A 27,926-nucleotide genomic window follows, 5' to 3' on the forward strand; every position below is an offset into this window, starting at 1 on the left:
ATAGAAACTAGGTTAGGAACCTGACATCCACTTGGACTAGGTGCAATGAGCCTGAGGTATTGCTCTGAAAAACTGAACACTAGTTGCTATCATTATATCATTTACATTAAACTATATACGTATCATATCAATATCTATTCGGATCCATTATGATGTTGAAATATGAAAAATTGCTTTTATTACAGAACGTTTTGTTATTTTTCTGTTATCCAAGTATTATGCCAGTGGTTCAAAGAAATCCCGAACTTGTCTATTTCAGTGTGTTAATGGTAGCGCACATTGGTCTTTATACATTAAAATTTGTTGGTTATGTATGGGATGAAGTACGTGCTGTTCTACTATACGAACTGGCCAAGATAAATACTTTCATCAATCACTAATTGAAATTATTTTGGCATGAAATAGTTTGAGTTTGATCATATCAACGATAAATTATAGACCTAAAATGATGACAGAAAAATCCATATAATATCTAATCAGTTCATAATACTCCTTTCGTCGAGAGGAGTCCATTCAAGTTCAATAACTATGACTGATATTAACCAAAAAGGTTCTGTTTTTTTCCTTGTTGATGTATAGCATATCATGATCTTTACCTCTGCCATTTTTACCTCTGCCATATTTACCTCTGCCATTATTACCTCTGCCATTTTTACCTCTACCATTTTTACCTCTGCCATTTTTACCTCTGCCATTTTTACCTCTGCCATTTTTACCTCTGCCATTATTACCTCTGCCATTTTTACCTCTGCCATTTTTACCTCTGCCATTATTACCTCTGCCATTTTTACCCGGCACCGGTTCGACAAACTCCCCTTTATTCGGGAGTTTTTTATTGTCAAATTTATAACCAAAATCACCTTTGTTGGAAGTGATGACCTTCTTTCAATAAAAAAAAATTGCTTGTCGTTTTTTCATTGACAAACCAAGCACCAGAAAATCGTTCCCAGACACAGGGCTACCACGTGAGTAAAAAATAAAAAATGAAATAATAATAATAATAAAAAATCACCTCGCAAATCCCCAATTTAATAATAAAAAACAAATGTTATGGAGACATAATCATTATACATGGACTGAAAGAATATGTTCTCCCAATCTATGTGCAGGCGTGAATCCAGGGGGGGGGGGGGGGGGGCACGTGCCCCCTCTTTTGAGAAGCAAAATTAAAATTTGTAATGTAAAAATGCTGAGGTGTTTTTTTTTTGCTTGTCGAATTTTATCGGGTACGAATTTATATCCTTTATTTGTGGTTGAAAACCTGTCTATGTGGTATATTGTGTTAACACTTGGATTATTAGGAGGTGTTCTTTGCAGTGGTGTAAATTTTGATTTGTACACCAAAGGCACTGCAATGTCGACTGACAATCCTACAAGGGTTGCATTTATATTGCAAAACAAGTTTTCAATGATTTATGTCATAATTGTTTCATAAACACTTTTTAGTAATGATTATTAAGTTAATTTCATTGAAAATGGATTCGAAAATATACCTTAGTCATTGGCATCTGTAGTTGGCAATCATGCCATTTGGCGCAAATAAAATTTATATCACTGCAAATACACAGGGCTGCCAACTCCCACTCCTTAAGAGTGAAACTACCGGTAAATCGATTGGGGGAAAGTATTCCCAACAATATCCACCATTTCACTGAAATAATGTAAAACAGTGTAGGCCTATGTCATAACTTTGTCATCCTTTGTCCGATTTTGATGAAATTTCAGTGTTTTGTTGGTCAGCCTTGAGTACCCCTTTATAAGCACAACGATGTACATGAGAAATCGTGAAGGTGATATATATATTTCTCATTAAATATGATAAATCATTGTAAAATCTTGTTGTCCTTTTAATGGGATACACTATATTGGCCTATACCATTGTGTGTGACCTTCGCATGACTGGTGTCCTATAGCTGCTCTTGATGCCTAATCAGGGGCCTGTTTCATAAAGACTTAAAGGGGTAATCCAGTCTGAAGTTGATATGGTTTAAACAGATAAAGAAAATTCAGACAAACAAAACACTGAAAATTTGATCAAAATCGGACAAGGAATAACAAAGTTATGACATTTTAAAGATTTGCATTTTCTGGTGTAACAGTTCTAGGCATGTCTTCATGAATATTTAATGGACAAATTGATGATGTCATATCCCCACCTGTTCTTTGTATTTCATTATATGAAATTGGGTTTATTCAAGTTTTTCCTCCAAAAACTAAAAAATTGGATCGACAACTGATTTAGTGCATTATATATTCATTGCTGCAGCTTGTTTCATTATATGGGAGACATATTATTCACACATGTATGAAATAATGAAAAAATTATGATTTCGTGTAATAGCATAAGAAAAAGGAAAGTGGAGATGTGACATCATCAGCCCACCTGATGTGTATATAACTGTTGTCACAAAATATTGTTAAACTTTAAAATTCAATAACTTTGTTATTTGTTATCCGATTTTGATGAAATTTTTGGCATTTTGCTTTGTGAATTTTACGCTATTTATTCAGATATAAACATTTTCAGCCCGGAGTATCCCTTTAATAATTTTACTATCAGCCAATCAAACTGAATGATTTCAGTAGCTTTAAATCGTTATTGAAAATGGGACCCAGATCATTTTGATTCCCAGTAGCTAAAGCAAATCTTTGTTGAATATAATATAATTCACGTTGAACCATGCGAATGAAAAGTTTGTTAAAATTTCTGTAGGTTTTAAGAAATTTAGTCTTAGAGTATTGAAACACCAAGGGAAACAATATTAGGTAGTATCTCATAACCCAAGCACAAGAGCTGGTCACCACACTGCAAAAACTTTGGTGTTGATTTAACACCAGCTCGGAATCTATATATGTCCACACCAGAGAAGTGTTAAACAACACCAGTTTCGTTTTGGTCTAACACCAGAAAGGTGTCTATTCAATAATAATAATAATAATAAACAGTTCTTGTATAGCGCATATCATGATTATGAATAATGTCTCTATGCGCTTCCAAAGGACTTGGATATTATTACCCCAGCTGTAGCTTGGCAGCCGTAATTACTACAACACCAATTAGTATTAAAACAACATCGGTTTGATTCCAAACTGGTGTTGTTTCAATACTTCTCTGATGTGGACATATATAGATTCCGGGCTGGTGTTAAATCAACATCGGAGTTTTTGCAGTGCAGTCATGAATTGAATTGGGGGAAATTGAAAACTACACTATGAAAAATCATCCTAAGTAGACACTTATTTCTACTATCTACGATAAGTATTAGTGAGCCGCCTTCAAAAACGTTCTGCTCATAAAAATACTTTGTTAGAACTTTGAATATGATGCATATAATTTAGCAACGGTTTACCTTATTATATCAAGCAAGTAACTAAGTACAATCGATGAGAGAAATGGGATTCGACCATTGTATATCTCACTATATTGAGCAAATAACTACTGTTTTGAATAATAATTATGATGCAAAGAATTTAAACAGGGTATATCTCGATCATTATGTTAATCAAAAGTAACTAAGTACTGTTTTGAATAATATGATGTATGAAATTTAAACATGGTATATCTCATTGTATCAATCAAGTACAGTTGATTAGAGTAATGGGAATTGACCATGGTATATCTCATTGTATCAATTAAGTACAGTTGATTAGAGTAATGGGATTTGACCATTGTATATCTAATCAATGAAGTAACTAAGTACTGTTGATAAGAGTGATGGAATTTGATCATGGCATATCTCATTGTATCAATCAAGTACAGTTGATTAGAGTAATGGGATTTGACCGTTGTATATCTCACCAATCAAGTAACTAAGTACTGTTGATGAGAGTTATTGGATTTGACCATTGTATTCTCATTGTATCAATCAAGTACAGTTGATTAGAGTAATGGGAATTGACCATGGTATATCTCATTGTATCAATCAAGTACAGTTGATTAGAGTAATGGGATTTGACCATTGTATATCTAATCAATCAAGTAACTAAGTACTGTTGATAAGAGTGATGGAATTTGATCATGGCATATCTCATTGTATCAATCAAGTACAGTTGATTAGAGTAATGGGATTTGACCGTTGTATATCTCATCAATCAAGTAACTAATACTGTTGATAAGAGTTATTGGATTTGACCATTGTATATATCATTGTATCAATCAAGTACAGTTGATTAGAGCAATGGTATTTGACCGTTGTATATCTCATCATTCAAGTAACTAAGTACTGTTGATAAGAGTTATTGGATTTGATCATGTCATATCTCATATTGTATCAATCAAGTACAGTTGATTAGAGTAATGAGATTTGACCGTTGTACATCTCATCAATCAAGTAACTAAGTACTGTTGATAAGAGCGATGGGATTTGACCATCTAGCAAGGAACTAAGTACTGTTGATGAGAGTAAATGGATTTGACCATTGTATATCTCATTATATCAATCAAGTACTGTTGATGAGAATGATTGGATTTGACCATTGTTTATCTCATTATATCAATCAAATAACTAAGTACTGTATTGGATTTGACCATGCATATATCTCATTATATCAATCAAATAACTAAGTATTGGATTGGACCATGGTATATTATTATAATTATATCAATCAAGGAACTGAATACTGTTGATGAGAGTGATGGGACTTGACCATGGCATATCTCATTTTATCAATCAAGTACTGTTGATTAGAGTAATGGGATTTGACCGTTGTATATCTCATCAATCAAGTTACTAAGTACTGTTGATAATACCTTGGTCGCATTTGCTTTACGGCGGCCGTACGGCGAGTCGAAAACAGCCGTTTTAACATTTTTTCCCAAACTACATATAGGTGGTTTGAATTGAAATTAATAAAACGGCTGTTTCGACTCGCCATACTGCCGCCGTAGAGCAAATATGACCAAGGTATGAGTGATGGGATTTGACCATCTAGCAAGGAACTAAGTACTGTTGATGAGAGTGATTGGATTTGACCATTGTATATCTCATTATATCAATCAAATAAATAAGTATTGTATTGGACCATGGTATATTTAATCAATCAAGGAACTAAATACTGTTGATGAGAGTGATGGGACTTGACCATTGTATATCTCATTATATCAATCAAGTAACTAAGTATTGTTGATGAGAGTGATGGGACTTGACCATTGTATATCTCATATCAATCAAATAACTAAGTACTGTATTGGATTTGACCATGGTATATCTCATTATATCAATCAAGTAAGTACTGTTGATGAAAGTGATGGGAATTGACCATTGTATATCTCATTATATCAATCAAATAACTAAGTACTGTAATGGATTTGACCATGGTATATCTCATTATATCAATCAAGGTACTAAATACTGTTGATAAAAGTGATGGGAATTGACCATTGTATATCTCATTATATCAATCAAATAACTAAGTACTGTTGATGAGAGTGATGGGAATTGACCATTGTATATCTCATTATATCAATCAAATAACTAAGTACTGTTGATGAGAGTGATGGGAATTGACCATTGTATATCTCATTATATCAATCAAATAACTAAGTACCGTTGATGAGAATGATGGGAAATGACCATTGTATATAACATTACATGTATACCAATCAAGTGAGTACTGTTGATGAGAGTGATGGGAAATGACCATTTTATATCTGATTATATCAATCAAGTAAGTAAGTACTGTTGATGAGAGTGATGGGAAATGAGCATTGTATATCTCATTATATAAATCAAGTAAGTAAGTACTGTTGATGAAAGTGATGGGAAATGACCATTGTATATCTCATTATATCAATCAAGTAAGTAAGTACTGTTGATGAGAGTGATGGGAAATGAGCATTGTATATCTCATTATATCAATCAAGTAAGTAAGTACTGTTGATGAGAGTGATGGGAAATGACCATGGTATATCTCATTACATGTATATCAATCAAGTAAGTACTGTTGATGAGAGTGATTGGAATTGACCATGGTATATCTCATTACATGTATATCAATCAAGTAAGTACTGTTGATGAGAGTGATGGGAATTGACCATGGTATATCTCATTACATGTATATCAATCAAGTAAGTACTGTTGATGAGAGTGATGGGAAATGAGCATTGTATATCTCATTATATCAATCAAGTAAGTAAGTACTGTTGATGAGAGTGATGGGAAATGACCATTGTATATCTCATTATATCAATCAAGTAATAAATATTGTTGATTAATGGGATTTAACCATGGCATATACTGTATCTTATTATATCTAACAAGTATCCAACTAAGTACCGTTTTTAATCATATAATGTAATGTATAGGATTTAAACAGGGTGTATTTCATAATATTAATCCTGCAAGTAAATACTGTTGATGAGATTGATTTGATCATGGTAATGAGAGTGAAGGAAGGCAGTAGCGTAAGCAGGATTTTTTTTAAAGGGGGGGGGGGTTCAAGCTGAATGAAATGTTGACAACCTCCCCCCCAAAAAAAAGGTCTTCACTATCAATTTGAGGTCGTTTCCTCCCCAAAAAAGAATTGACAAGCAAAAAAAAAAAAAATAAATAAAGGTCTTCAATTTTTTTTTTGGGGGGTAACCACCCCCTGCGTATACTACTGAAGGAAGATTACAATTTTTTAGGTGATTAGGGTATAGATATGTTTCTATACTCTGTTCACATTGATATCGCCTCGACAGGAGTAAGACACAGTCTAATATTGGAACAATATTCAATAATGCGAGCCTAAAGCTTTTAAAAATTCTATGCAAGTGTTCCAAGACTTAAACTCTTAAATCACAACAGATCAGATAGAAAAGATTGAATCTTTGTGAAAATGATATAGATACATTTTATTCTCACTATATAATGCAAACACTACATTAATAATAATAATAGGCATTTATATAGCGCCATCTATCTAGAAATATTCTATTCCCAGGCGCGTTGTTATTATTATTATCACCCCGGCTTTAGCTTAAATTAAAAATGAAAAGAATAATAAATGAAAGACCCATGATAACTATTATACACCAATGCACATTTTAATGGAAGACATTTTGTTAAGAAAATGCAATTTTACCCCTTCTACTACAGATATGTGTTAGAATAAACTTAGGAAAACATTAGAATCATTTAAGCTTTTAATTCCTTTAATAGTCTGCAGGCACAGACCCTTGGTTTTCACAATTTGCTTTAACAGTGCATGATGCAGAGTCTGAAGTAGTGAGACTAGATTCACTATGTACTGTGGCTGCCTAAAACAGACAGAGACTTAGTCTTCACACTACACGTGGTTTTGGTTAGAGTGTCAAATTTGAGTCTGCGCTTGCAGACTAGTGATTCCAGCCATTCATAATTCATGCCCATCAATGTTAATTGACAGGCCTCCCTTTCCTTGTGAGTTGACATATTTTTCCTAGATAGCAAATTCTGCGAGTGAGAAATTAAGAGATGAAGAAAGACTTCTCTGAATCCTTAGGGAAAATGGAGTAAAGAGTAAAAAACAAGAGTGATCCAAGGAAGACTATAAGTGTTTATTAATAAGATTCATAATTGCTTTGAAAGAGCAATATTGGGATTACTGCATGGTGTCAAGTAAACTGTTGTCAATCCATCACTCAAGATTAACACAAAAAAGTGACCTCACAAAAAAGGTGTGACCGGAGTGCATGTATTATGAAATGCACAAATTACTTGTTAGGCAAATCATTTTCTTAAGTAAAAGTCACATTATGTAGACTATAATAAAAAAAAGAAGATAATGTGCAGAGTAATAATGAGCACCTGTATATATGTGATATCAATCACCTAATTTCATTACTCTACAAAACATGAATTATAAGTGCAATCCTCCAACATATGATCTTAGGAACAAAACAATATTTTTTTTAAGAAGCTAGAGGAAGTGTAAAGTGCATTTTGGTGAAAAAAAAATTCTAAAATAATCTTCAAGAGATGCAAGTTTTCGATATACTTGTAAATGGGGTTTCTCCATTCTTTACAATAATCGACATCTCATAATAACTGAGTACATGGACAATAACAATTACAAATTGGGTATAGCCTTAGAAAAAATGGTTCAAGCTTCTTCCTGGATCAATCATTGAATTTCGTTTTTGTGAATATTTTTTATATTTCATATCATTCGTCACCTTTATTTCTTTAATTACTTGTGCACCACAGAAAGGCAATCCAGGCAAAAGCCATGATATCACAACAGTGCCTTGGGCAATCATTCATGTGCCCGTTCTCTTTCCATTGCATGTTTACAAATATTATTCATGTTTCTTGAATATAAAGGTTATATAAAATCTACATACAAGTTCATAACAATTGTTAAGTATAATATATAATATTCCATTACATATATTTTTTTGTATCATGTACATGGATGTGTACAATATGATTGTCTTACAAACTTAAAAGAAATTACACATTTAAAGAGCTATCTAGATCATGTATTCATTAAGATAATACATTTGAAAACATTTTAACACATTACTAATTAAACAATATGCATTCTTTCTAAATTTTTCCTTGGTATATTTAGACAAGTTTTGTATCATTTATTAATGCAGAAGAAAAAATAACAAACATTATTCGACCATTACTCACCCATACATAGAAAATAAGCTATAAAGTTTTAATTGCAAACTTAAAAGAAATTACACATCCAAAGAGCTATCTAGTTCATGTATTCATTAAGATAATACATTTGAAAACATTTTAACACATTACTAATTAAACAATATGCATTCTTTCTAAATTTTTCCTTGGTATATTTAGACAAGTTTTGTATCATTTATTAATGCAGAAGAAAAAATAACAAACATTATTCGACCATTACTCACCCATACATAGAAAATAAGCTATAAAGTTTTAATTGCAAATTGCACCGAAAAACATCAAATACAACTATTTTACGAATGAGAACTTACTCAGAATACCAGAATACTACAGTAGCAGGGTTCATAAACAAAATAAAAATGGAAATCTTCTGACTTCTTTTTAGATGTACACATAAAATGCTGATACACTAACTCAACATGTGCATTGCAGTAGTTTGGTTGTTATGCTATCATTTTGTTTAATTTCGTACAAAAATACTCTACCTTATTTGTAGAGGAGGAAGCACATTAATTGTAATATTGTGGCATTCTGGCTAACAATTCTTGGCAGCAAAATTGCAGAATAGTGATTGATGCACATATAAATGGGGAATTGTGGAAATTGTTTTTTTCAATACTATAATCATATTACTTATTTGAACCAACAGCAGTACTGCCGTATCACTCGGGTGGCACAGTTGGGTTTGTAGTTGGTAAAGGGGGAGGCAGAGTTGGATAGGTAGGTGGTTGAGATGAATTTGTTGGTGGTTGAAATGGACTGGTAGGTGGTTGAGATGATTGGTTGGTGGTTGAGATGGACTGGTAGGTGGTTGAGATGGACTGGTAGGTGGTTGAGATGGACTGGTAGGTGGTTGAGATGATTGGTTGGTGGTTGAGATGGACTGGTAGGTGGTTGAGATGAATTGGTTGGTAGTTGAGATGATTGGTTGGTGGTTGAGATGATTGGTTGGTGGTTGAGATGAATTGGTTGGTAGTTGAGATGATTGGTTGGTGGTTGAGATGGACAGATTGGTAGTTGAGATGAATTGGTTGGTAGTCGAGATGAATTGGTTGGTAGTTGGGATGGACTGGTAGGTGGTTGGGATGGACTGGTTGGTAGTTGAGATGGACTGATGGGTGGTTGAGATGAATTGGTTGTTGTTGTTTGAGATTGACTGGTATAGGTGACTAGGATGGATCGGGAAACCGATTCTCTCGAATAGTTTTGTAGATGAAATCAATGTAACTCGAAACTCTGGTTTTCCCTGATGGCGTATATGCGCTGCCACAATCACGTAGTCCCCAGCTGTTTATTCCATAGATTACCCACTGACCATTCTTTTCTTGAACTATTCCACCTCCACTATCACCCTATGATTGCAGAAAATATGAAAGGGGAAAAAGTGTTATCAAATAAATCAAATCAAATCAAATCATTTATTTCCACAATAATATAAAAACATTGCAAATATGTACAAAAATAGGAAACAAACAAACATAACTGAAAAAAGGAAAGTGAACCGAGTTGTTTAAAAGTAATACAAAGAAATGTATATTACTGTGGGGGAGCCAAAGAAGACAAGATAAAGTCTTAAAATCAGGCACCCAACATAAAATAAACAGATAAGTGCTATTAAAATAGACATTTCTTAACAATATGTAGCATGTAAATATGGCTCTCATTCATAACTTTCAAGATAATAGTTAAGAAAAATTAACACATTCATAAAACAAAATCAAATAACGTTACGTATGGGAAAAGAATTTAGAATAATAACTTTGATAATGACATAAACAATACAAAAAAAGAAAGGATAAGTTTGATTTTTAAGCTCTACTGTTATTTTTTAAATTTGTATCAATCAGGTACTTTTTGAAATTACGTTTAAAGGAATGGAGTGATACTGAGTTTTTTATTTCTTTTGGTAAGGAACTCCACAGTTTAGGGCCAGTGAATAAAAGAGTGGATTTAGCATATGATGTTCGAACCTTTGGAAAATGAAAGTCATTGGCAGAACGGGTTTCATAAGAATGTAAATCTAGATTAAGGGGAAATAAATCAGAGATATGAGGAGGGTGTAGACGATGTTTGCATTTATACATAAAAATTCCGATTTGTAAATTCTTGATATCATATACAGTTAATAGTTTGAGTTTATGAAATATTGGAGCAGAGTGGGAATAATATGAAGAATTGGAAATAAGGCGAACCGCTCTTTTTTGCAATTTGAATACTCTATCAGATAGATATTTTGGACAACAAGCCCAGATAATGTTACAATATGAGATATGTGGGAGAAACAAGGTATTATAAATGGAAAGAAGTATTTTAGGCGGGAGAACGTGACGTAAGCGATACAATACACCGACAACTTGAGATATTTTAACACAGACATCTTCGATATGATATTTCCATGACATGAGTTCATCAATATGGATACCTAGAAATTTTGAATGATTTGTATGTAATAATTCAGATCCATTCATGTGTAATTTAATATCCTTAATATCATAATTAATGTTACTAAATACCATAAAATTAGTTTTAGACATATTTATAACTAATTTATTACATTTTAACCAATTGCTTAAATTTTGAAGTTCATTGTTTAAAGTATAGGTTATAAAGGAAATATCATTATGAGTAAAAAAAATACTAGTATCATCTGCAAATTGTATAAAATTTAAAATATTTGAGGAGCATTGAATATCATTTATGTAAATAAGAAATAACAATGGGCCCAATATGGATCCTTGTGGAATCCCACAAACAATATTTAACATAACTGAATTAATTGAATCAACAGAGACAAATTGTTTTCTATTTGTTAGATAATTCACAATCCACTGGTAGGGCGTTCCCCGTATACCACAGTGATAAAGTTTTTGTTTTAGAATATGATGATCTATGGTGTCGAATGCTTTGGACAAGTCGATGAAAATTCCTACGGTTGTTTTTTTATTTTCAATGGAATTTGTAATATCTTTAGTAAATTTATTTAGAGCCAATGACGTTGAGAGACCCTCCCTAAATCCATATTGTGTACTATTGAGAATGTTATGAGACGATAAAAAATGGGATACCCTGGTATATACACATTTTTCAATTATTTTTGAGAAGACAGTAAGAACAGATATTGGTCTATAATTCGTTACAGTTTCTTTTGATCCTGACTTGAATACAGGTATCACTTTTGCTATCTTAAGTTTATCAGGTACGATTCCTGTAGAAATTGATTCATTAAAAATATAGCATAGTTGTTTACATATAAATGGAATAACTTTCTTAATAACTTTTATGTCTACGTTGTCGAACCCAGAAGAAGTATTATGTTTCAATTTATCTACAACAGATATGATTTCACTTTCAGATATTGGTTGAAAATATATTGAAAAAGGACATCGATTTAAAAGGTATTTTGAAGGAGGTTCGTTAGTTACATCACTTGTGTTTTTTATTTCTTCCTGCACATTTGGACCAATAGAAGTAAAAAAGTTATTGAATTCGTTGGCTATTTCTTTTTGATCCGTAATAATGTTATTATTGTCGACAATTTTTGAAATTTTATTATGATTCTTTTTTCTGTTTAGTACAAAATTTATTTCTTTCCATGTTGCTTTGGTATTCCCTTTTAAAGAAGTAAATTTAGAATAAAAATATTGCTGTTTAGTTTTTTTAATGGCCTTAGTACATTTATTACGGAAAATTTTATAATTTCTTTCATTAACTGCTGTTCTGTTAACAATATACTTTTTATAAAGATTTTGTCTCTTTCTGCACATTTTTTTAAGGTCTTGTGTGAACCAGTTATTTTTTAACTTAGGTTTTATTTTTATACTTTTGAGAGGGAAACAACTATTATATAACTCTAAGAACTTATCAAAAAAGTTATTGAACATATCATTTACATTAGTTTCATGAAAGTCCCAGTCAAAATCTATTAAAGCTCTGCAAAATTCACAGATATTATCTTCATTAATTAATCGTTTACTTATATAAACTGGAGGAGAATATGAAGTCAAATAAGAAGAGGAGATGATACAGAAAATAGGTAAATGATCGCTGACATCTCCATAGAGGATACCACATTCCCTAACTGTTTCGAATCTATTAGTGAATATATTATCTATCAGTGTACTTGAGTGCGAAGTGATGCGCGTGGGCTTGTTTATAAGTGGATAAAAAGAAAATGAGGAATATGTGTCCGTGAAGCTATTACTAAGAAGACTACCGTCTAATGATATAAGATTTATGTTATAATCTCCGAGCAGGTAACATGGCTTAGAATTTGGAATAAGCAGAAGGGTGTTTTGTAAAATATTCAGAAAATAATCAATGGGTTGACCAGGTGGTCTATATATGCAACCAATTATTATACTTTTATTTATTTCTACAAAAATTGCCTCACAGTTTTCGTTACTGATATAAAAATCATTTTTTGTTTCATACTCTAAAGAATCTGAAATGTAAAACCCAACGCCACCACCACGTTTATTTTCTCTCTCTTGTCCTATAAAGGAATAATTATTGAGGTTACATAGATTTGGATGGGATTTTTTCAACCATGTTTCAGATAAAGCAATAACACTGAACTGTTTTTCGAAGTTATCTAGATATAAAGATAGACTTTCAAAATTCTTAGTTAAGCTACGACAATTTAAATGCATTATTGATATAAGTTTAGTGCTGTCAATATTTGAATTAAGTTTATTATATTTTCCTACTGTGAAGTATGACGTCTCTCCAAAGACATTGTTATTAGACATATTATATCATTAAGTACACACAGTTTCCAAACTAGTAATAAATATGGTAGAGTAAAGTGAATCAAGAACAATAATTTGCATCGACAGAAAAATCATGCATAAGTTACACAAAACAGGCAAAAAACATAAATTTATATATATATGTAAACAAAGTAAATGATTAAAAGGAAACAACAACAATCATAGGGTAAGTCTGGAATGCATAAAAATAAATTAGGAATGATTATAAGGAATATTTTTTAATGCATCACAATATCATAATCTCGATTGATTATTTTAATTAAAAAATGAATATAATAAACAATAATACCAATGCACTTTTTGTTCTGTATGTAAAAAAACTTTTTTTTCCTTTAATTCTTAATCAGTAAATTGTATGCAATGTTCAATGAACAATGAAAAAAAAGGGGAAGTTTGATATGAAAATCTGTAAGATGTATGCTTAAAGTAATGAAATGTTCGTAAATGAGTCTTCCAAAACCGTTATACACTCGGGAATGTATACAATGAATTAACCATTTCATAAAGAATAATAAGAACATTATCTGTAAAATCCTAGTTTTTTTTTAAAGCAACGAAATGTTCCTACATAATTATGCTTTCCAATACAAATATGCGTTGGAGCATTTAATGCATGGCAAAGAGTTTATATTATATCCAAGTCCTCTCTACATGTAATAAAGAATCATAAAGAATAATCCCAAATACACGTTTTTTATATGTACAAAACTCTTGTTTTTTTGTTATTCTTAATCAATGAATAAATGAACAGTGAGAACAAATCACACAGGTAAAGAAAAAGAAAGTGGGAGTATGCCAAACAATGCAATGATATGTTCCTATATAAGCCTTCCAAAACAAGTCATGCATTCGGGAATGCATAAAATGGAATAAACAATGATATAAGGGATAATAAGAAAACTGCATGTATGGAAAATAATAACATGCACTACAATCTATGATAATGTCGATTCAGTTGATCAAAATGAATGAAATGAACAATAATCTAAAAACACATTTTTTTGCATGTGCACAAAACTCTTTCTTTTTTGTATATAGTTCTTTTCTAATAACTTGTGTGCAATATTTCATGACCAGTCCAAAAAAAAAAAAAAAAAAAAAAAAAAAATTGCAAACTTGGAAGTCTGATTTAAAAATCTGTGAATTATATAATACGTTTTAAAAATAGCATATACATATACATATGCCCTCCGAAACAAAAATGCATTGGGGAATTTAATGCATGACAAAGAGTTCATATCATGTCCAAGTCTTCTGTACATGTAATAACTTTTTTAACTGTCCGACCACCAGTCGCAGGCAATAGGGCAATTACCCTACCGTCTGATGTCCAGGCTGAAAGGACCTTAGAATATGCTTTAGTTTCACGCAAGAGGGCAGCATTTGTTTTTGTTAGGTCTTCATCTATACCCATCTTACTTCCTTTCAACTCACGACGTTTTGAGATAATTGCCTTTCTCATCCGATAGCTGACAAGTTTTACAATTATGGGACGCGGGGTATCTTTATTCGCTGTTCGCGATGCTGATCGGGTCTTCACTCCTTGATTGTTGGACCCATCCCTTTTCTTGGAGATTCGATGAGAGCGTTCAATGTCGGCTTTGTTGATGGGTATTTTCAATTTGTTGGTGACAATATCCTGGATTAAATCATCAGTGTTTTCATTCATAGATTCTTGTACACCGTAGAATCTGAGGCAATTACGCCTCGAATATTGTTCTTGTGTGTTCAACTCTCTTTTAAGTTCTGAGACTGTGCTTTCTCTATGATCAATGTTGCGTTTTAGTTGAACAATATCTAAAGAGAGTGCATCTACCTTGATCAAACATACACATTGACATACATATTTTAACAAGCAGATGTTTTAATTGCCTTCTAGAGCCTACATGTAGCTGTTCAATCAAAATAGTTCTTATGGTTAACAATATGAGGCAAAATGAGGAGAGATGTTGGTAAAGTGGTGGTTTTATTATCTGGTGACCCAGGTTCCCTAAACCCTGGTTGAGATGACCTGGGTTCAGTAGTGCCCTTTGACCTGGGTTCTAGTGTCCTCGGTTCAATAATGCCCTTTGACTCAAGTTCAAATGACCTGGGTTTACCAGTGCCACTTGAACCGAAGTGCTCTTTAATCAGAGTGGAACTTGGGCTGTTGGCTTTCTGGTAACCTACTTACAAGCATTCATGTTTTATGAGCAATCAGAAAAAAAAAAAATTACTACCACAACCATTACCACAACCAACTTTTCTTTCTCTCGAGCACTGCCACTGTGGTAGTTACCATATTCTATAGCAAAGTTACCACAGTATTCTTATGTAAGTTCTCTTAATATTGAATGGAAGAGAGAATTGCAAGTGCCATGGCAAAATAAGTTCCATCTAAACACAAAATTAAACTAGATGGATTTTCAACTGCACAGCTAGTTGAAATTTATGTTAATTGTCAGGTCAAGAATATTTTACATACATGACTTATAAAATTCAAATAATGACCTTTATGATAATTGAACTTGAGACAAAAAACAGATCCTCGCTATTATGCATACATATAAAATGAGCCAAGTTTAATGATGATCCAACAAAGCTACTTTAGTTGTTGCGAGGAAGAAATATTGTCAGGGAAAAAATAATTATGTGAATGTTAGATTGTATCAGATTGTATCATTGTAATTTCTTCTATATTTGCACCAAGTTTGGAATTGATCTGTCAAACGATTCTGTACTTATCGTGAATCGAATTGTGAGAACAAAAACACGATTGAAAGATGGATAGATGACCCCAAAATTTAATGCCTCCTAAAACATCGGTCTATCTGACAGAATGCCACCCTTACTTCTAGGTAATTACTCATTTTATCCTGGATCATTTAGTACATTTTTCAATAATAATAATAAACAAGAATAATAATATGCAACATTTCCACAGTGCTAAATACAATGTCTCTAAGCGCTGCATATTATTACCCAGGCTTTAGCATGGCTACTCTGATCAAGTGCTCGAGCATTCAAGGAATTCCTCCCTACTGGGTACCCATTTTCTACACCTGGGTGGAGAGTGGCAAATGCTTATTCAAAGAATAAATGATTGGGCGGCCATCTTGTCAATTTTTTTTTCATGTTAGTTCTCATGATGGTAATAACATTCAACCATGTCTGAACTACTATTAAAATGTTCCCTGGCTCTGCTGCTTATGTTATAATCAAGGCTTATGTGAAAAAAAAGATAGGAAAGTGTGACAGTTGGATTGGTCAAATAAAATAATACTTACAGAACATGTATCTTGCAATCCAGTGTCGTACATCGTGCAGAACATTAATGGCTGTGGAATGGGGAAGGTGACATGTCTTTGACATATGTAGGTTGGTATCACAGGTGCTCTGGCAGTCTGCAAGATTTGTGGAATGGCACCTTTAGCAATAAATGAGAAAAAAAACATGTTTGCAAGTAAATTATTCATTTACTGAGTAGGCCTGGGAGTAAACATCGATATATCAAATGGTTCGAATGGCTTGCTGCCGATCACCAATCGATTAGCAAAGTTTTTAATAATCGAATGTTCAGCAGATCCCGATTAGAGATTTGGGATAACTCGAATATTGAAGTACCGGTAGTAAAAAAGACAAGATAACAATGATAACTAGATTTAATTCGTCATATGGACGAAATAGGTGGTCTGTCGTATAGATATACACAACAAAAAAAGTAAGTCCCTCCTAAATCAAATTGCTGTAACTTTTGAACGGAGTTAATTTGAGATATGATACTTCGTAGGTGGTTTTCTACACTCATTAAGCAACTCCTAGGGAAAAATAAGATTGATCGCTTGGGTCATGCATGAGTAATTACAGATTGAATTAAAAATGACCATTTTTGAAAGTCACAAAAGTCGTTTTTCAGATTGTGCAAATACAAAGTTGGGCAAATGTTGTTTTTAGGTGAATTTTATGGTGTTAAGCTGTTTTACTATCCATCATTAACCACTCCACACACAATTTTGATATCGTATGTTCATGGTTGAATGAGCACAAAATCGCAGGGGCCGCAAAAGCGGGGTGGGGGGCCCACTTATTTTCCAAAGGCATGTACAGAAATGTAAAAATGACCATACGATTGTGATTTTTGCATGGGTCAGCCCCTCCCCCACACTTTGGAAACCGTTCCGCAGCCCCTGTATTGTGACGTATCATCATAGGAGTTTTTGGTAGTATCCTCTATAACTTGTTAGGTCATATTAAAATTTGAGAATGTTGGTGGCTCCCCAGATTATAGGCCCCTCCCCCATTTTTAAATTCTGGATCCACCACTGATTTGTCCATGAATTAAACTGATCATGAGAAATTGTAAGAAAAGAATACATTTATGCAGTATAAAGAGTATTCATTTCTAAGTTTTCGAATGTGCTCGCTCAACCATGAAAATGTTTAAGTTCGGAAAGCGTGTCGTGATAGAAATGATGGATGATAAAAACAACAGCAATTAGAGTGACATTTGAAACCGAACTTGCCCCAAATATTCACCTTATTACCATTTAAAATGAGTCTGTGACATTGAAAATACCCATTTTCCCACTTTGATGCGTGCTCACTCATCCGTAAAGAAACAAATCGATTTCATTTTTGCACAGAATTCTGCCCATAGGTTGATAAAAATTACTGCCAAATGAAATTGCTAAAGACAGCCTTGACAAAAAGTTCCACCATATTGAATAAGGCGTTACTTATTCTTAAACATAATGCACCCATAATGTACACAAGTCTATGAGAGAGGAAGTCAAAATTTTAACAAATATGAAATAAGGGGTTTGTTTCATGGACGGTTTTTGTTCCTTCTGCCAACAGTTATTTCATGAAACTTCGCACATGGCTTCAGAGTAACACTATCCAAAAGGCGCGCACACCAAAATAACAATTCAATACAGCACAAAGTGGGGCCAAGGCCTTGAAATTTCTTCTCATTTGCATAATTTTCGAATATTGTGTGCTCACTGATGCATTTAACATCGGGATTTTCATAAAAATCAAATCAAGTGAACCATGCAAGGAGGTTTATGACAGATATCCATAATTACAAATTGCATTTTTTCCAATAACGTAAAAAAGAGCTAATCACGTTCCACATGTTCATTCAAGCATGAATGTTTAATTAAACGCCTTTGAATCATTGAAGCATATTAATTGGTCATGAACATAATGAAAAAGTTGATAAAAGATCAGTTTCAGTTACCAAAATGAAACAATACTTGCCTATGATATTTGAAAATCGTATTTTTTGTTTTCAATAAATGTTCATTGAACCGTGAAACGATGAATATTGTTGAAGATACTCTTCCCAAAAATAACTGTCATCATATTCTATCATTTTTATTGATGAAAATGTGCAAGTAATCCAATTATAGCAAATTTGGACTTGTGTTTATTCAACCGTGAAATTTAGCCAAAAAAATGTATCGGCTTTTAGAAAGTACCTTTTACAAGCCCTCTGACTAATTTTCATGATGAGAATGTGGAATCAGTTCCAATAAAAAGGGAATCAAAGTCATGATTTTTGGCTTGTGACTTTTGAAAAGTGACATTTTTACCTTCTGACGGTTATCACTGAAGCATGACGTAAAAATACGTCCATAACATTTACTCAGAGGGTAGCTTATAAAATTACCTACACGCTCATGTAAAAATATATCAAAAACTCGCATTGGTTCGGAAATTATTGATGTTTGTTCAAGGGGGGACTTACTTTTTTTGTTGTGTATAGATAAACAGAAAAAATATTTAAACAAATATTACATTGAAAGATAGATAGAGAAACAGACATACATATTGAAACAGATAAATATAGGATAGATAATTATATATATAGATGGATGGATGTAGAGATAAATGATAGTTGGTTATATTAATAAGACATAGATAGACAGATATATAGATAAATAGATAGAGAGAGAGAGAGATGAGACAGACAGACAGATAGATGGATATAGAAAGATAGAATATTCAAACAGATGGATATATATTAGATAAATAGATAGATAGATAGATGAATAGGTAGATAGACATATTTAAACAGATATATATACGCAACAAAAAAAGTAAGTCCCCCCCTTGAACAAACATCAATAATTTCCGAACCAGTGCGAGTTTTTGATATATTTTTACATGAGCGTGTAAGTAATTTTATAAGCTACCATCTGAGTAAACGTTATGGATGTATATCATGCTTCGGTGAGCACCGTCAGAAGGCAAAAATTTCACTTTTCAAAAGTCACAAGCCAAATATCATGACTTTGATTCCATTTTATTGGAACTGATTCCACATTCTCTTCACGAAAAATAGTCAGAAGGCTTGTAAAAGGTACTTTCTAAAAGACGATTCAACTTTTTTGGCTAAATTTCACGGTTGAATAAACATAAGTCCAAATTTGCTATAATTGGATTCTGTACACTTTTTTTATTAATAAAAATGATAAAATATGATGACAGTTTTTTTTGGAAGAGTATCTTCAACATTATTCATCGTTTCACGGTTCAATGAACATTTATTGAAAACAAAAAATACGATTTTCAAATATCATAGGCAAGTATTGTTTCATTTTGGTAACTGAAACTGATCTTTTATCAACTTTTTCATTATGTTCATGACCAATTTACATGCTTCAATTGATTCAAAGGCGTTTAATTAAACATTCACGCTTGAATGAACATGTGGAATGTGATTAGCTCTTTTTACGTTATTGGAAACAATGCAATTTGTAACTATGGATATCTGTCACAAACCTCCTTGCATGGTTCATTTGATTTGATTTTTATGAAAATCCCGATGTTTAATGCATCAGTGAGCACACAATATTAAAAAATTATGCAAATGAGAAGAAAGTTCAAGGCCTTGGCCCCACTCTGTGCCGTATCGAATTCTTATTTTGGTGTGCGCGCCTTTTGGAAAGTGTTACTCTGAAGCCATGTGCGAAGTTTCATTGAATTAACTGTTGGCAGAAGTAACAAAAACCGTGCATGAAACAAACCTTGTTTCATATTTTGTTAAAATTTTGACTTCCTCTCTCATAGACTTGTGTACATTATGGGTGCATACGTTTAAGAATAAGTAACCCCTTATTCAATATGGTGGAACTTTTTTTCAAGGCTGTCTTTAGCAATGTCATTTGACAGTAATGTTTATCAACCTATGGGCAGAATTCTGTGCAAAAATGAAATCGATTTGTTTATTCATGGATGAGTGAGCTCGCATCAAAGTGGGGAAATTGGTATTTTCAATGTCACAGACTCATTTTAAAGGGTAATAAGGTGAATATTGGGGGCAAATTCGGTTTCAAATGTGACTTTAATTGTTGTTGTTTTTATCATCCATCATTTCTATCACCACACACTTTCCGAACTTTTAACATTTTCATGGTTGAGCGAGCAAATTAGAAAACTTAGGAATGAATACTCCTTATACTGCATAAATGTACAGTATTCTTTTCCTAACAATTTTTCACGATCAGTTTAATTTATGGACAAATCAGAGGTGGATCTAGAATTTAAAAATAGGGAAGGGGCCTATAATGGGGGAGCCACCAACATTTTCAAATTTTAATATGACCTAAAAAGTTGTAGAAGATACTACCAAAAAAACCCTATGATGATACGTCACAATACAGGGGCCGCGGAACGGTTTTCACAGTGTGGGGGAGGGGCTTAGCCAAAAGTGGGGGGGGGGGGGGGCTGACCATGCGAAAAATCACAATCGCATGATAATTTTTACATTTTTGTACATGCTTTGGGAAAAAAGTGGGGACCCCCAGCCCCCCCTTTCCCACCCTGTTTCTGCGGCCCCTGCAATATTGTGCTCACTCAACCATGAACATACCATATCAAAATTGTGTGTGGAGTGGCTAAATGATGGATAGTAAAACAGCATTAACACCTTAAAATTCACCTAACAACAACTTTTGCACAACTTTGTATTTGCACAATCTGAAAAACGACTCTCGTGACTTTCAAAAATTGTCATTTTTAATTCAATCTTTAATTACTCATGCATGACTCAACCGATCAATCTAATTTTTCCCTAGGAGTTGCTTAATGAGTGTTGAAAACCACCTACGAAATATCATATCTCAAAATAATTCTGTTCAAAAGTTACAGCAATTTGATTTAGGGGGGACTTACTTTTTTGTTGTGTATATATAGATAGATAGACAAATAGATATAGTAGGGGAGAGAGATAGGGTTCCCATGCACCCGAATGATATATTTTTTTAACCTACATTTTTGTAATCCTTAAGATGTCTAGACAATGAAATTTGATGTTCCCAAAACAAAATATTTTCTCATGGGGTTCATATCCAAGATGGCGTCCAAAATGGCCGCCATATTCATGGAATTTGGATTTTCGTACATAGATTCCGACACAAACATTTATTTGCAACAAAATTAGTGTCATATGAAAGATAAATAAATTTTCTACAAGTTGATACTATTCATGGGTGATGAAAAGGTAATTCGGCTGAGATTTTAATAAGAAAAGTGAAATTTTGAGATTTTTTTCCAAAAAATTGAAAATTTGTTAAATACATGATTTACCATAAATCTAAAGAAAATGGGGGGATTGCTTCGAAAATTTCTAGAAAACTTTCACAATATACAACAATTCAGTGGATGAAATTCCAAATTGATATCATTTTTAGTCACAAACTTATAATGTCTCAAACTTGAAAATTCAATTGTCAGAAAATTAGCTTTTTACTGCATATCAGAGACTTGGATATACTTATGCATGCTGTCACATTTTTAACCCAGAAAATGGAAATAGGCCTTAATAAAATGCAAAATCATTTATTATTTTGTTGGTAGAATTAACTACAATCCCTTTATTCTTCAATTTAAAGTCAGTTGATATAGTTTTGGAAAGAATTCAGACTTTTGGCCAAAATTTGTATGTTTTTGGTAAAAAAATGCACATGCACTGTTATAATCAGATTTATTATGAATAGCAGAAATAAAAGCACAATCTCAACATTTTGATATGAAAGAGGATGTATCAACAAGAATATTGGTGGGCTTCGTGCCACCATAAGTATCTTCATATGCTTCAGATAAAAGGAAAATATGCTGAATGCATTAACGAAGATAGTAAGAAATTCTATAAATATATAACTAGTAGCCGATTGGATAGCTGGTGTGCCCTTTTCCACGAACAATCATTCAGCACACGCGATATTTAATTTCTCTATTTGGATTAAAGGGTTATTCCTCGAAGATATTTAATCTTGTAGGACCTTCTAATAAAATAGGTGGATGGGTGACTAATCTACATTAATATGTCATATAATTGTCACCAATGGTTTGACGTCGTATGGATCTCCTTTGCCGACGACGTCCTACTTACGAAAGCGACTGGCGCGTATAATCTGGAGAGATTGAAGAGTGCCATCATATTCAACAACAACAACAACAACAATTACCATAACTTGTTTTAATTTCTTTTGGTGTCATATTTTTAGGGTTTGCCAATTGTATCATTTCACATAATCCAACTGCGTTTTACGCATCAGTGACCATTCCTTTATGAAATAGCGCTCTCTAATATTTTGAATTTGTATCTCCTTCTGTTTCTTGCCCTCTGTTAAATCACAGGCGTCAATGCATGCACATCGTTCTAATAGTAATACAATTGCAGTTCTAGTTGTTATTATTATCATTCTGAGTTGGGAATAAGGGATATTTTAAGTAGCTTAAAGAATTTAGCTGATGACATATTATAAATGCACTGTATCAAGCCTTCCAGAAACATTGTTAACTCTACCCATGCATTAATACAGGCCTTGTCGCAACTGGTTATGTCGAGGCAATACCTCATATGTTATTTACATCTTGGAATAATGTTTGACATCACAGTCCAAAAGATGAGCACTGTTACTTTTCTGTGTGGCCGGTATAGGGCTTTCAAATGATATGAAAACATTCCTACCTTGATAAGTGGTAAAGCTTCCCCACCCTGTGAAAGTGGCGAAAGAACCAACTTCCGGAAGATCATCCCTTACAGCAGGCAAACATACTGGCTGCACAGCATCAGTGAAAGTGAGGGGAGTAGACAGCTTGATGAGAGCAATATCGTTATCAAACTTCGTCGGAAGATACAACGGGTGGATGTACGTCTGGGCTGCCTCACGCACTTGGCCGTTAGGATCCATGTCAAACCCGTAGGTGAGAGTGCCAGCTTGGATATGAAATGGAGGATCAAGTCCATACCTACAGCAAGACAAACAATCACATTCCCAAGGATTTTTTGAAAATAATTCTAGAATTGAAACGTAATTCAAAGGCCATGTTTACACTAATATTGGATAGATCTGCATGCACAGTAGAAATGCTGTCTAAGGTTTTTATACAACACTGTTTCCTACATGAACCTTACAGTAGTTGTTTAAATAGTTTTAAGAAGGTGTGAAAAAATCTTAAACAAAGTTTAATTTTGATATTAAATTCTCAATATATTATGCATGGTTGTTTAACTGTTAAAAAACTATACTGTAATATTCAAATAGTAAACAGCCTTGTATAAAATTTTGATAAAAGTTTTTTTTTACCGTGTACAAAGTGTATAATTAATGAAGTATTATGGTGAGAATTTCACAAGAATACATATGGGTCATTTCCAGCTATCACATTTCTTTCAGTTGCCAATAAAGTGCCCAAAGAAGGGAAAGAAATGTATACCGGTATACTTGGAGTACAGCATAATTTACAAATGGGCAATTCCATAAAATGATAAACGTACTTTATGTACGTCCAACCCCCATTTTTCTCAAGTCTTTCTTTACTTTATAAACTGATCAAGTCATAGTAATTTGAGAACATTACAGACTGTCAAAAGAACAAGAAATCAGAGACAGAAAATTTTATGAAGGTCCCACATATAGGGGGTCTGAAGTACATATCTTATATTTTTCACGACTTTTGAGACCAAATTTGGGATGCCCGGGTACGCGTTTGCGAAATTAAGCATCATTATGTAAGTGCATGTCAGACCAAAAACTGCTAAAAAACGTGAATTCATGTACTAATGCTAATTGTATATTTAGCCAAAATTCATAAATGCATCATTTTTTTCTACTTTTACTGATTAAAATTAATTAATTTTGTCTTGTTTATGATCAGAATTAAGTCTCCAACAATTTCCACAAAAAACAGTAAAAAAGTAAAAAAAAAAAAAAAATACATAGGAAATTAAAAAAACCATAAAATACATAAGAAAAAATTGTGATACCAATTTTTTTCTGAAGTACATTTGATCAGGATGTGATAAGCAGTTTTGGGGCTGTATGATAGTTGATTAGAGCACAAGTTTTATTTCATGCATTAATTAGCATAATTCATTAAATGAAAAATCTTATTATTAAAAAAATTAACCATACAACTTGTATATTTTATCGCATACTGCCACTGTGCAAAGGGGGGGGGGGGGCGGAATCCTCCCCCCAGCTGTGAGAGGGGTCTAAATAACCCGGCTCTTTTAGGGTTAAACTAGAGCTACATGTAATGGCTCATTTACCAATTTACTCAATGCCAAAATCACTAATTTGGCAATGAGATGACAGCAACAGTAAAATCACTCTTTAAATAAAAATTGGCAACTTTTGGTTGCTACTATTCTAGATCTTAATTGTGTCTTTTTTTTAAAATATCATATTGATTAAAAAAAAAAAAAATTATGGTGATAGAGAATTCAAGATTGTTGCCAATTGAGGAGAAAATTAAAAGTTGACCTTATGCAGGTTGTGTACACATCATTTTCACTTACCATTGACGATAACTAATGTTGCTAATAAATCTATTTTTTTCAAAGGTCCAATCATTTGGAATAACCTTCCTTTATATATAAAAGATAGCCCTTCCCTTCCCGTTTTCAAAAGGAGACTAAAATCATATTTAACTGACAACTACACTACTTAATTCATTTTCTATATTACAGGCTTTATCGTTGCTTTGTTTATGTTACATATTCAAGTTTTTTAGGTGTTGTATATTGTAAGTTTTTTTGTATTAATTTGTATTTTGTTCTATTGGTGGCAGATACATGTAGCACCCATAAGGCTTCTAAGCTGTCTCCTCATTTCATGAATTATTTCTTGTATATTCCAATATGTTTTGTAAATGTTATTTTTAATATATGAACGAAATAAATGCATATGAATGAATGAATGTATTGGTAAAATGCAATTCTGACTTACAAGCAGTGTGCTGCAGTGAGGATCCAGTCCTTGGCAATAATACTCCCACCACATGCAAATGTACCATTGCTGATGTACAATGCTACGTGCCAGGGGTACTCCCCCAGGATGCTAACCTCTGCACCATGAGTGACACGATGGACATCCAAAGCAGGTCGCAATCCGCAATCATCAGGAAGAACTATTCATAGAACAAAACAATGGAATATAAAAATAAATAAAAGCAGTTGTAGTAAACACCGGTTTCAGGAGCATGTTTGTAAGGTAAATTGTCAATAGAGCATCGTGGATCTAAATCTGGTACAATTCCATAAACAAAATACTGAAATCATGATATCCTAACCTGAAAAACAATCACACTGTAGATCGTTAACACAGATAAGAACAACAACTTTTAACTAGCTGGAATCCCATATTTTTTATTTTGCTTATTTTTCAGCAATTAAAACAATTTCTCCTAGAATCCTTAGAAGCATACTTTTTAATTATGCAAACAGACACAGGGGGGGGGGGGGAGGGGGTCATTTGATTGATTTTGAAATCATTACAACCGGCATTAATCTTTAAGCCAGTGAATACCAAATTCTCTAATCTCATATGGGAAGCCGGTTGGATATGAAAGCCAATGCAGTTTGACACTGTAGTGAATTATATTGGAGTCATAAATTTGGAGTCATAAATTGAGGATATAAAATTGAAATTGATGAAGAAATGACATAAAAGCATTTTTTGTGATCTATGAATAAATTTCATATAAATTAAGCATAAATAATTTTCTAGTCAAACTTTCTAAACTCTGTGTAGAACCTTGGTGAACCTCATGTAGCTCTCAGATGGAACAAAAATAATCAAAATCAATCAACAAATAAATATTTGTTGTGAGTTTTAAAAATATATGAATAAATTAGCATATTTAATGATTTTCAAAATTCTGTGATGAAATTTTGTATCACCACCTCGAGCTATCATATATATCAAACAAAATTGAAGTTGATCAACAAATGAAGAAGAAAAAGCATTTTTTGTGATTTATGAATAAATTTTGCATAAATAATTTTCTAGACAAAATTTCAAAATTTTGTGTACAAATTTGGTGAACCTCATGCAGCTCTAGCAGATGGAAGAAAAAACAAATAAAAATCGGTCAACAAATAAAGAATAGGCATTTTTCTGTGATTTGTGAATAAATTTCACATAAATTAGCATAAATAATTTTCTACTGAAAATTTCTAAATTCTGTGTAAAAGTTTGGTGAACCTCATGAAGTTCTACCAGATGGAAGAAAAAAAAATCAAAATCGGTCAACAATTGAAGAAGAAGCATTTTATGTAAATTTATAAAAATACGCATAAATATGAGTTCCAAAATTCTGTGTAGAATTTTTGAATCCCCCACCTAATGCTATCATATAAAGCAAACAGAATTGGTATCAGACATGAAATGACGAAGAAGAAGCATTTTGAAATTCAGTCAACAAATAAAGGAGGCATTTTCTGTGATTTATGAATTTCTCATAAATTACCATAAATAATTTTCTACACCAAATGTAAAAATTCTGTGTAGAAGTTTGGTGAACCTCATGAAGCTCTACCAGATGGAAGGAAAAAAAAATCAAAATCGGTCAACAAATAAAGAAGAAGCATTTTTTGTGAATTTTGAAAAATGCGCATAAATTAGCATATTTAATGAGTTTCAAAATTCTGTGTAGAAGTTTTGAATCCCCTACCTCGTGCTATCATATAAAGCAAATAGAATTGAAATCGGACTTGAAATGGCAAAGAAGAAGCATTTTGAAATTGTGGACGGACGACGGATGCCACGCCACGGCATAAGCTCATCTGGCCCTTTGGGCTGGATGAGCTAAAAAAGTGGAACAAATTGCAATGCGATACCAGGAAAATCATTCCCTGCAATACCAAACCCTGCAAGTCACCACTAGGAAATTACCACAATCAATAAAAATTCAAAAAATTATTTCAACTCTTTTTCAACTACTCTGGATGCAATGTAAATCATCTTTTATGAAAGTACACATTAAACTTAATGTAGGATTAAAATGTGCCATGGTAATTTTGACTTACGAGGATCGTTGCAATTCTTTTCATCATTGCGATCAACGCATTGAACTTGTCCATCACAGACACCATTGCTGCTGATGTTTACATGGCCTTGGCTGCAAAGCAATGGGCCTCCTGTCATGCAAACATGAAAGAATTGTCATGAGAACACTTTTAAAACACTATCAAAATTTAGTGCATAAATACAATATATAGGACTTTTTGCAATTAAGATGTTTATTTTTTGTGACTTTGTTCACATCT

General features: G+C 32.9%; 1 protein-coding gene across 1 annotated transcript in view; it reads right to left on the reverse strand.

Annotated features, from left to right (window-relative positions):
• Positions 1–6,808: 6,808 nt before the first annotated feature.
• LOC129270248 (uncharacterized) overlaps positions 6,809–27,926 on the reverse strand; it is a 68,193-nt gene continuing 47,075 nt past the window's right edge. The window contains exons 23-27 of the mRNA XM_064106037.1: positions 27,687–27,797; positions 25,606–25,786; positions 23,343–23,623; positions 16,648–16,787; positions 6,809–9,964 (exon numbers count right to left, since the gene is read on the reverse strand). Coding sequence (XP_063962107.1) covers positions 9,782–9,964; positions 16,648–16,787; positions 23,343–23,623; positions 25,606–25,786; positions 27,687–27,797 — 896 coding nt within the window. The 3' untranslated portion in view covers positions 6,809–9,781. The remainder of the gene's footprint in view (positions 9,965–16,647; positions 16,788–23,342; positions 23,624–25,605; positions 25,787–27,686; positions 27,798–27,926) is intronic.

This window comes from Lytechinus pictus, chromosome 10, assembly GCF_037042905.1.
Source record: "Lytechinus pictus isolate F3 Inbred chromosome 10, Lp3.0, whole genome shotgun sequence".
Classification (NCBI taxonomy): domain Eukaryota; kingdom Metazoa; phylum Echinodermata; class Echinoidea; order Temnopleuroida; family Toxopneustidae; genus Lytechinus; species Lytechinus pictus.